General features: G+C 37.3%; 1 protein-coding gene and 1 non-coding gene across 3 annotated transcripts; one reads left to right on the forward strand and one right to left on the reverse strand.

Annotated features, from left to right (window-relative positions):
* The first annotated feature begins 32 nt into the window (after positions 1 to 32).
* On the forward strand, positions 33 to 1,512 carry LOC148742575 (uncharacterized). 2 transcript variants are annotated; one of them, XM_088757562.1, is made up of 4 exons: positions 33 to 427; positions 616 to 799; positions 982 to 1,098; positions 1,189 to 1,512. In XM_088757562.1, the coding sequence occupies exons 1-4, from the start codon at positions 102 to 104 to the stop codon at positions 1,381 to 1,383; spliced, it is 822 nt and encodes a 273-aa protein (XP_088613688.1). In that variant the 5' UTR covers positions 33 to 101; the 3' UTR covers positions 1,384 to 1,512. The 2 variants fall into 2 exon arrangements, with proteins under 2 accessions (XP_088613688.1, XP_088613690.1); XM_088757564.1 differs by lacking the exon at positions 982 to 1,098.
* Positions 1,513 to 1,766: 254 nt separating this feature from the next.
* LOC111343402 (uncharacterized) lies at positions 1,767 to 3,594 on the reverse strand. The gene is made up of 2 exons (XR_015996351.1): positions 3,061 to 3,594; positions 1,767 to 2,991 (listed from the first exon to the last, which is right to left on the reverse strand). It is a non-coding gene; the product is annotated as an uncharacterized LOC111343402 (transcript).
* Between the last annotated feature and the right edge of the window lie 8,107 nt (positions 3,595 to 11,701).

Genomic DNA, 11,701 nt, shown 5'->3' on the forward strand with positions numbered 1-11,701 from the left:
ACCGAGCAAAGCTACTGATGAAGAAATGGCTAACTTGTTTCATCAGTTATCCATGGCAGGCACAAAACCAGCTATATTATCCTTAGTCCCGGGATATAGTGATGGGTATAAACCAAGTGAGATGTGCCACCTTGCTCCACCTCTTACTTCTTTGTTTAAGCCAGAAAAACCAGAATCTCTCCCTGGCCGAGTTACTCGTCTTGGCCGAAAATACCTCGGTCAGTCTAACAGAAAAACAATGCAGGGCAATTGAATCAGATACAAAGGAACAATCCAAATCAAGAGTCTGGTTTGAGCAGCGAGCTGGAAGAATTACTGCCTCCAGGTTAAGATCAGCATGCCACACTAATTTTGCAAACCCATCAAAAAGCCTAATAAAACAAATCTGCTACCCAGAGGCACATCAGTTTTCTTCTGTAGCAACAAGGTTAGCAACAAGGTTAGCAACTATGTATATTAATTCTTATAAATAAACTAATGATCATCTAGAAAACAAAACAAAAATATACATTTAGGCAGTATAGTGCCATTTACAGTCATGCAATTGGCTATTTATTCTCAAATGAAGTCTTTTTTTCCAGCTTTAAGTTACAAATTCTTTTCTGTACATTTCAGATGGGGATATAATCATGAGAAGAAGGCAAGAGATTACTATGTGAAGATAATGACAGAACATCATGAAAGCTTTACAGTGGCTGACAGTGGGTTACTCATTAATCCCAAATGGCCTCATCTTGGAGCTTTGCCTGACAGTGTTGTACTTTGCGACTGTTGCGGAGAGGGATTGTGTGAAGTGAAGGTATGGTATATTAAGTCTACCTCATGTTAAAACAGGCCCTAAATCTTTTTGAAAAGGATTCTTACAAAATAGGAATGCCCATTACAAGCATTTTTTTTCTAAATGTTATACACAAAGTTGCCTTTGAATAACTGCATTTCGGATGTCTAAATATTTGTATTGATTTTGATATGTATTGTTAGTGTCCATTTTGTCACAAGAATGAATCAATAGAAACTCTGGCATCCAACAAGAAAAGTTGCTTAATTGAGAATGATGGCAAAATCCAGTTAGATAGGAACCATGCCTACTTTTACCAGGTAAGATTGTAACAATCGCAACAAGTAGCATTGAATTAAAATACAAATTAATACAAAAAATTTAACCAGTTTTGTTGTACATTTTTTTAGGTGCAAGCTCAGATCAATATTGCTGAAGTAGCATACTGCGATTTTATTGTGTGGACCGAAAGCAGTATACACATAGAAAGAGTGACTGCAGACACTGTATTCTGGGACAATACAGTAATCAAAGCAACAAGTTTTTTTAAAAAGGGAATTCTCCCAGAACTATTAGGAAAATGGCACTCTAAGGCTGCATTATGAAGAAGGATGTTTTAATGTTTTTAAAAATGCATTCATTTTGTCTGTGAAATGCAATGCACAATTATATACAAAATTGTGCTGATCATGATCAAACAATGGAAAATAATTAACTTATTCAAATTTGCACAATTTAGTAATGATACTATTTCACAGATATAGTGGAATGTGCACAAACAGGTGCAATAATTACAAATATTCCAACCCTAACAGTTTCTTTGTAATGTTTCATACTGATTTTTACAATGTTGATATGTTTACATTGCTGTTAGTTTGCTAAATATATTTCCCAATGAATAAGTACTAAATAGAAGGACAACTTCACTATTTTTATATAGATTTTAAAAATTCAAATTATATAAAAAGCAATTAGATAAATGTGTTATTTACACTAAGGGGATAACTGAGTCTGATAAATTAGTAAGCGCACAGCATACACGAGCAATTTTGTCAATAGGGGCTTCAGCTTTCCCATGTCTTGCGGTCACGAATTCAATAGGTAGAATTGTCTGTAATATTGTGTATTTCCTTCGTACCAGACCAATCACCCTTTCTACGTGAATCCGAACGTTTGCAATCTTCCTTGTTTCTTCAACATCTAGTGCTGAAAGTTGATTTTTTCCCCTGGTGAAGGCTGGAATTTTTAGGGATGCTTGACAAAGGCCTACACTATCAGAGATATCAAAGCCACGATCTGCCAGTACAATGTCCCCAGGCAGCAAGTTTTTGAGAAGCCCACTGTTCTCTGTTAAATATTTGTCACTTACTCTACCACCCCAAGCTTGGGAAATGAATGATATGACACCTTGTGGTGTTATGCCAATTAAAAATTTCACAGTATTGTGGTGTTTGTAGTTGCTCCAGGTCATTGCTCTTGCAATTAAACTAGATGGTCTGTCAATGAAAACTTCAAAACAGTCTATTATCACAGCGACCCTATTTCCAAAATTTTTCTTGAAAACTCTGGGCATTGTTTTCCCTAGTTCCTCGCGCTCAGGCCACCAAATCAAGAATCCCAATTTATCACTCATAGCATCAACCCATTTTTCAAAGATCCTACCAGCAGTAGGAGAGGGACTTTAAATCTGTATGCGAGGTCTTGTAACGGCAGGTTTAAACGCAAACGCATACGAGTTAATATGTATTCTGAAAATTTTGCTATACAATTTCTTGATGTTGCCATGACAGAGGGAGCAACTAGATTAAAAACTGCCATCATTATTGCAAAATTTGGCAGACCTGTGTAAAACTTTGTTTTGGCATCATTATTTGTAAAACTTTCCTTCGTCAACGCTGACTGTAGGACTTTAGTTTCCAACTCAATTACAGTTTTCTTTAAGTCAACTATCTCGTCTGTTGTGGTAGTGATGTAGTCCTCCATGTTGCTGATATCTTGTGAACTGAGGTCTGTCTGGCATTGCGCATTGAGTTTTGTTGACAATTCTGTAATATTTATGGATTCGCTGAAAAGAGCAGTGGCAGATTCAGTTTGTGATTCCTGTAGATCGGGCGATGGTATCTCTATTACTTCAGGTGGTACATTTGTATCTGGTACTACACTTGATTCTTGAACGCCGTGCTCATGAGAATGGTCAACATTCTGTGCTTGATCTAAAACGGCAAATGTATGGTATACTTTAAGAGCGTTCTTTTTAGACTAATAGATTTAAAGCTTCTTACCATTTTTAGATATTTTAGTTGTTTGTGTTGTCGTGGAAGATTGGCGCCTCTTACATCTGCGCGTCACACGCTCAGCTCGATCTTTAGACGTTGGAGTCTTCACTGTTTTCACTTTATTATGGCCCATATTAAGAGTGGGTGCCCAGTCAGGATTCTCAACATCATAAAGGCTTGATGGATTTCCTGGTCAAAATAAATTATTTGTTTACTGGTTGCGACCTCTCTATTATAAGTAGCACGTGGAGTGCGACATTGCGAAACTTAAACTAGCATTTACTATCAGACTTGTAGTAAAATGTTCACTAAACGTCCAAACATTAACTATAGTATAATTTTCTTCGAATCTTGACAACAACTTACCAGTGATAAAATGATAACTACAGACGCGTGTGTGTTGAAGTTTTTCCTCTGTCAAGTCTGCACGTGATATATTGGCAATCCACTTTTTTCTACGCTTTTCGGTCAGTTCTTGCGTTTTTTCCCCTTGAGATGTGATTACTTTAGGAAATCTAAAGTATCTGTACTCTTTGTCTCTGGTAGCGTCGTGACCGCAGTGAAATACAGTGCATAAAACGGGCATTGTGTAGGGATAATGACCTAGTCGCTTAGCATGACTGAGGTCAAGAGCGTTTGTATATCAACCTGTGACGTATATTGAAATCGAAGAATACCTAGGTTTTAAAACTCGCCGGCAAAGTATGATAAAACGAGACAATAGCACAAACAATAACTGGCGAGGCCTTTGTTTCCTAACTCCGCCCTAGTTCCTAACATGTCAATGAGCTAGAGCAGTATTCCCTGGGGTGAGAGGGCGCAAGATCTCGTCCGATGAAAATCAACCAGTTTACGCTTCGACACTAATAGCACAGATCTATAATTTTTTCGCTACCACAAGTAAATGTCTCGAGAACAATGGGCATTTTGCCTAATCATTAAGTTCGGGTGCAGTACGAAGATAACCTGACAGTGACATCCATTGAAATGTTAGACCGGGCTTCAAAGATCAGAGTTTTTCATTTTATTACATTTGTGCGGGTATTTCTCGCACGTTAAGCGATCGCCACTTATCTAGCAACAAATTCGTATGAAAGCGATTTGAGGATATGGAATAGAGAATCCAAACCGCCTGCAACTCTGTCCTACATAATACACTGAAGCCTGGAATTTTTGAATAGTGGTTGATTGACACCCGTCCCTATATTCTCAATATTAGTTGAAGCCTTTTGATTACTCAAATCAGCAGTCCTTGAAAAAAAAAACTCTTGCTGATTCTTGAAATATTTCCATCATGACTGTTTCGGTTTCGGAGACTAGTTAAGGGCTGAGTTAATTTAAAAAATTAGATAGCAAGACGTTTCCTTTAATACCCAAAATACGTGTCACTTTTTTCGCTGAGGGGATGATATACACCCAGTCTGAGCGATTGTCTCATATGCTAGGAAAAGAGAACATTCCAATTGTAAGGGGCGTAATAAGTATGTTTTTGGGCGAACACTGTAATTTTGAGAATGAATTTAAAAGCTAGTATATCTAGAAACAGTTGGAGACTGGCCTCTCAGTCACTCGTGGTCACTCGTGGTCACTCGTAAGTACTTTTAGACCCTATCGCTGCGAATAAAGACTATCCTTGATTGGAAGTCAAAATTAAATCGATCATAAAACCAGAGGATCCGCCCCAGGAAAATATCACTTGAACTGACAAAACTGACAGAAACACTTGCACTGCTACAGGGAAAGAAAAGATCAATTTCTATTAGTTATATTTGAATAATCTCTCTTTATTTCAGTCTAGTTAATTCCTTTCCCATCTTGATCGCTATCTCAGAAATAATTTTGTTCGGGTGCCGTACGAATATAACCTGACAGTGATATCCACTACAATGTTAGACCGGGTTTTAGCGATCATAGTATGCCATTTAATTACACTTTTAGCGGTATTCACTTATTCAGCAACACATTCCAACGGAAGCGATTTCATCAGTGGAGATCGAAACCGCCACAACTCCATCGTCCTTCATAATACACTGACGCCTCAGTGGTTTTTAAATTGTAGCTGATTGACACCCGTCCTTACCGAAATATTACATGAAGTATTTTGTTGCTTAAATCAGCAATCCTGCAGAAAAAGGTCTTGGTAATTCTTGGAATTATAAGGAGTGAAGAGATGATGCGTTTCCCGATAATTTTCAATGAAATTAGCCATTTAACATTTTCACCTCTCGGTTAGCTCAATTGGCTAGAGCGCTGGATTGTTGTGTGGGAGGTCGAGGTCGATAATTCGAGCCCCGGCCGGACCAACACTCAAGGTCTTAAAATAACTGAGGAGAATGCGCTACCTTTCTATAGTATCAAGAAATGGATAGACACTCTGTTCTTCTCAGATAAGGACGAATAAACCGTAGGTTCCGTCTCCTGCATCTATTAATTAGTTAATTTGGTTAGGCAGGGGACGTTAAAGAACCCACTCACGAGATTACTGTGATGTGGTCTGCCCTGTTTACTGAGAACTGGGGGGAGGGGGCATCTTCAAATACGTTTCCTTCGATTGTTTGTAAACTGCTGATGCAGTCCGGCCAAAGTCCCCCGAAAAGTGTTGTGATGCGCATTTGATCATATCCACATGTTAATTTGCGCAATATAAATATTAAATTATTATTTTTATTATTACTATTATTATTATGATTATTATTATGATTATTCAGAGTATGCGTGCGGGCGAAAACTACAATACCGAGAACGACTTTAAATTAAGTATACTTGGAAACATTTGGAGGCTAACTTTCCAGTTCTAAGATCTAAAGAGCCCTCGAGATCCAGAACTGTGTGTGACGAGCAGTTAAAATACTGAGATCTGAAATACCTGAATTGAAACCGTTTGAAGGTCACCGATAGGCTTAGATAAATTTTACCGGAATAATTTTGGGACTAATGATCAACATACTTCCGGCATGAATACTAACATTCTTGATCGTAAATGTGTCAAATGCGTTTCTATTACTTTTAAAAAGACTTTTTGGGGGTCCTTTTCAGCATATACGTTTCAAACGCCGTTTCTTAATTCTTCTCTTCTCACACTTTTTAGACAAGGTTACCTTATTAAAAGCGTTGCTACTGTTAAGGATAAGTTGAGAAAATGGACACCACCCCTCCCCTTCCCATGTAAACGTATTTGTCACGGGTTACCGTGGCAAAAAGAATATTTAAACGCACGAGGTTCGTTTTGGTCCGCCATATTGCTTGTATGTTTGCTTTCAATGTAAATGATTTAATTTCGATCTCTCCTTCCGCGGCCGGTACCACTACTGCCTCACGCACTCAATAAGACAAAAATACGTGAAGACTAAGAATTTGGTCCAATAAAATGGTAATTTTTTTTGCGAAGTTGCAATAAGCCGCTTTAAACACCTTGTTATTATTACCTGTTGGTGGCTTTAGGCATAATGCTATATTTTGAGAGTTCACGTTGAAAAGTACAATGCTCAAAGTTTCGAATATGATATATCTGGCCGCAATCACTGATTAGCTGCTTATTTACGGTTGACGTTAGAGTCGTTCTTCTTTGAAAGGTTTAGTTTTCTAACTTTTGACCGCTGACGTAAACACCATTTCGAATCTCTATTGTGGGACTGCTAAATATGCCGTGTTTCTTTGCGTGTGATTAGGGTGCCTCGTGAACGGCTTACTTTTATTTCTGTGGAACGAATCGTATTTTCAAGTTACTTTAGAGGCTACTTTTTTACTCTTTCATGCTAAAAATTGCTTTATTTTCTTTACTGGCTATCATTGGGCAGAATACCCACTGTCAAAACGCACTAGTTTTGAGCGCAATTTTGACTAAACGTCTTCAAACTGAAGTGGATAAAGGTTCCCTCTGGCCAATTTTAAAAATTAAAACAGATTCTTTTGGATTAAAGATTCATCAGTCTGTCATTTGCCGTGCGCTGATTTTTCGAGGGTAGTAAGGTTTTTCAGAAAATCGCTCTTGAAAATGACTTTCTCACTAAAAATGCCCGTGTTTAGTGTATTTTCAAGAGCAAAATGACAATGCTTCTGCTTGAATGAAATCGTTTATTTTAGATGTAAAATTGTAGATACATCTGTAGTCTCAAAAAAGCCATGCGCTGATTGACAAGCAAACAATTCTAAAACTTGCAAGAATGAGTTTTACGAACTCTTGTGTGCTGATTTTGACCCATTCTTCTCTAATTTAGGACTCTTCACGTTCAAATTTGCCACTTTATCGTTAATGAATAATTATTGACGTCCACACATTCTGTCCGATGGTAAACTTTGCATAAAAATGACGAACATTTAACTCATATAGCCTGTCCAGGTGTCCATGGCATGATGTGGTATTTGTGATGATATAAACACGAAGTTGCAAGCAAGTAGTTAGTTCAAATTGTCTCAATCCTATCGCAGTTTTCTTTTAAGAGTTTGGAAAGCGTGAATTACAAATATTATCTTGTTTTTGGCTAAGATTTGTTCTAGGAAAGCCTAAAGCTGACTTGTCCACATTCTGCGCTAATTGAAGATTTCGGCTGAGAAAAGGGGCGCTTATTGGAATGAGAGCGCTTAATAGAAGTGGGAGGTGGGGCAAGCTCAAAGCTTTATCTTACTGCGCATTTCTAACTTTCTGATGTGATGATTTCTTTTTGACAGGGACTTATCCCATAATAAATTAGAGGACTTACCCCCAGGAGTTTTCAGGACTGTTCGATATCTCCACAACCTGTAAGTACCAACCAACATAAATCTTTATTTACTACTGTAACATCCACACAAGTGAGTCGAGGGCTCGTACCTGTCTCAAGCAGAAATCCACCAGCTGGAAATATACAATCGGTGGAGAAAAGAAATCCACAGTGAGCAGTAAAACACCATCGAACTCATCATCTATCCTCCCCCCCCCCTCCCCACTCATTTTTGCAAAAACCATCATCCACCAAACGAGGACTAGAATTTGGCCTCAAAATCAAACTCAACCTTGTATCGGGGAGTGGGAAGGGAAGGAAAAGACCAAATATCCAGGTAAGTTAAAGTGAACCAAGACTTTTTGCCATTTTATCTCAGGATATCCATGGTTTTTAGCTCCGAGCTCAGTTTCGACATGATAATCTTGTCAAAATTGTTCACCAAAGGTTACGGTTTCTGGAAAATTAACGGTGTGGATTAAAAAAAAAAACAGTGCGTGAAAAAATATGGGTCAAAAAACCTTGTGAAATATTTTCACTTACTTAGCATGCAGTTTCATTAAGAGTACTGCGGTTTGGTCAATTTTATTTTGCATTTAATTTGTGTATCAGTTTCCTTCTATGTTGGGGGAAAATTAAATAGGTTTCGGGCGCATTAATCATTACATGCACGTGGATCGGTTTAATTCGTCTAATTAACTTGGTCACAAAAGTTTCTGTTTTACTTCATATAATCGTTAATTTATATCATTTAATCTTGCGCGTCAGCTCAATGTACACTCTACTGTTATGTCTATCGGTTTCTGTCATCCCCATCCCTCCTTGGTCTTTCTACTAGACTTATTTCACTTCTATGAAAGTTGTTTCACTATTTTATGACTAGAAGTGAAATTATTTAATTTTAAACCTCTTTCATCATATCAACATTTCTTAAGTTACCTTAGCAAAGCAATATAGTTGAGAACTTAACCACTAAGTAAAGTACAATATTGGCTCCAAATGTGCAGCATCACAAGCTCATTCGACCATCATTCAGACAATCAATGTCAAACTCGCTCCGATCTGTATAATGAGAAAGAGAACTTTATTCAATATATTGATTTAATTAATTCATGATCTTTCAACAAGAGGTCTGTCAAAAGGTCTTGTCACATAATTGATTTCTACTAAATTAGCCCATTTGTTGACTGTTCATTTACAATGTCATAAAATTTTTACTTTCTAAATATAAAATTTTGTTCGGAATCTCTTTTTCGACGGTTTCGTGGAGAGGTATAAGACGGGTCACCTCCCATAATGTTGAAGTCCTTTGGCAGACAAAAAAACAGAGGGGTCAAAAGCGTCTCCCTTAACTTTTTCGTGTCTACTTCAACACCAATCTTTAGGAACTGTTCACTTATTCCATATACGTCACTTTGGAAAAATTGTGGAAACTGTTGGGAGCCACACGCATGTACAAAGTCAAGAGAAGCTCCATCTCTTGACAGGATATATATGTATATATATATATGTATATGTATATCTGTAGTTTTGTCTGATTTTGATGATAATTGGCCAGAATATTCGTCCAAACCCATGACTCTCTTTAGTCCAACTTCAATATAGATTCCTTCGGGAACCAATTGAAATACCGGAAAACTACTCACATCCTTTTTTAGCCTTTTATCAGCTGAGTGGTAAAATCCAGTTTATTTGGATGTCCGCGGTGATGCAAAGGCTGGTATTTCAGTTAATTATAAACAAACACCGTCAGTTTTGTCCTTAAAGGCTTGCACGTGCCAACCAAAACAAAACCTATCAAAAATTTTGTTACTTCAGATTCTCTAAGTCATAAATGCTAGCTTTACAGTAATATATCCGAAATCGAAGATCCGGCGAAAAGATCTGGCGGATTCTCAGAATTAGTCCGTCTTGACTGTTTCGGTTTTGAAGACTAGCAAAGGCTGAGAAAATTTAAAAAGTAAGAGAGCAGAAGGTTTCTTTAATTTCATTTTCCCAAAGACATGTGTCAGTTTATTTGCTTAAGAGATGATATACACCTACTCTTGACGATTCTTCTTCCTGTTAGACAGATGGAATGTTTCTCAAACCACAGTTCTCAGAAACAAGCTAGTTAACATATTCTGATTACGCGTTTAGTCTTATACTGAGAATGACTTTTTAAAAAGTGAATATGATTGGAAACATGGAGACTGGCTTTTCAGTCTTTCGATCCAAAGATTCCTCGAGATGTGATCGTGGGATCTCAGACCGTTACGCAATGCTGTTGAAACTTTCCTTAAATATCTGTCTAGAAAGATGTCAGCCTTAAAATAGTTCAAGCTCAACATAAAGCCCTAACTCCATAACTCGAAAATGTTATATACAATAATCGGGAAGGCCTCCTAGCTTAAATAACTTCGATTGGCCAGACGAAAAGGTGCACTACATGGGAAATGTGACCATCGCTTGTGCCACAGTTAAATAAAAAGTCTCCTTGACGGGGTGTTAAACTAGAATCGATCATAAAATAATTACGGAGAAAAATAACCCAAAGGGCAAAAAATTACTTGAGCACATTTAACGGCGGGAGACGATCAACTTCGTTGATTTACAGCATAAGAGTAATTTTCTTTCGATGCATCGCTGATATATCTTCCCAAAATATCTCTACAGCGATATGACAAAGAGCGCACATCTTAATAATTCTTGCCAAAGTGGCGGCAATAAAATATTTCACGGAGCAGGGAGTGGCTTTTAAAGTGAACTATGATCTCTAATACACTGTCGACTTCCTTATTTCTGTAGCTATTTAAAATCACGGTGACACAAAAATGATGAAAATCTAAATATCCAAAAATCTTGAATTATCCCTCTAAATAATTCTTCTACCAAAGAGTTGTATCTTGGTTAGTTGTATAATGATTCCCAATTCATATTCAACGAAAAAAACCCTTCCCTCAAACCTACTCGACTAATGTTTTTTTTCTCAGACGAAAAAGGAAAACATTGGTCGATAAAAAGAAGTATGGTATTTCTCTTTTTATATGTAAAACGCATATCAAAAAGGTGATTTTTACAGAGTTGTGCAGTTTTTAGAGCCAAGTTTTATTGAACGTAGAACTGCCAGACGCGATCACTGATTGTAACCATACACTTGATATGACTATCACTAGAAATGATAACCACACCATCTGTTCGGTATATGCATATGTCGACCGCAATCTTGGAATCTCAGACAGTATATGACAAAGAGCGCAACGCTTATGCGGAACATCAGTTGAACTCGATTAAGAGCTTGTTGGAAACACTTGCAATGCAGCAAGAAGCTACAAAGGCTTTCTTGATTTTATTGACAATAGTTAGATGGGAACGAATACCAAGTAATTGCTTCAGTTTTAAGTTAAATGGAACCTCAAGTCGACGACCTTATGAATTTCAAAAGTTACTTTACTTGACAGTTGTAAAAGCGAAAAAAAAGGTGAACTGATTCAGTTGTATTTGAGTGATCTCTAGTTATCTTCAAAATCATCGGCCGAAAAAAGGGGAGCTTTTCGGAATGAGGGTACTTCATAGGAGTGGTAGCTTATTAAGAAACTATCAGCCTGTACTGATTCAGAAGTATTTGAAGCTTAAAAAGTTATAGATAAAGGGCCAATAGAAACAGGTTTTATTTGTATTTAATAAAGCGAGGAGGAGAGGGGGGAATGCATTATAAACTAGTACTGAACGCTATCTTAAAAAGGAATGTTTTGAGGTATTTCTTAGCAGTAGCTAGGCTGCTAAAGGATCTGATACATTCAGCTTGGCTTGCGTAACATGATAAAACAGATCGTTAATGAAGACATTAAAGAGCATTGGTCCTAGGACACTCCTCTGAGGAACACCTTGTTGAAGTCCTAAATGTAATAGCTTTCATAAATTTAATACAAGTCCTAAATGTAATAACACTTGGTCATAAATGTAAT

Source organism: Stylophora pistillata, chromosome 1 (genome assembly GCF_964205215.1).
Source record: "Stylophora pistillata chromosome 1, jaStyPist1.2, whole genome shotgun sequence".
In the NCBI taxonomy this organism is placed as follows: domain Eukaryota; kingdom Metazoa; phylum Cnidaria; class Anthozoa; order Scleractinia; family Pocilloporidae; genus Stylophora; species Stylophora pistillata.

What these genes read in the sequence shown, in the direction of transcription:
- LOC148742575 (XM_088757562.1), top strand. Translation starts at nt 102, where the DNA reads ATGGGTATAAACCAAGTGAGATGTGCCACCTTGCTCCACCTCTTACTT. An exon ending in TTTTCTTCTGTAGCAACAAG is followed by an intron (nt 428 to 615) that starts GTTAGCAACAAG and finishes TGTACATTTCAG; the next exon opens with ATGGGGATATAATCATGAGA. An exon ending in AGGGATTGTGTGAAGTGAAG is followed by an intron (nt 800 to 981) that starts GTATGGTATATT and finishes ATGTATTGTTAG; the next exon opens with TGTCCATTTTGTCACAAGAA.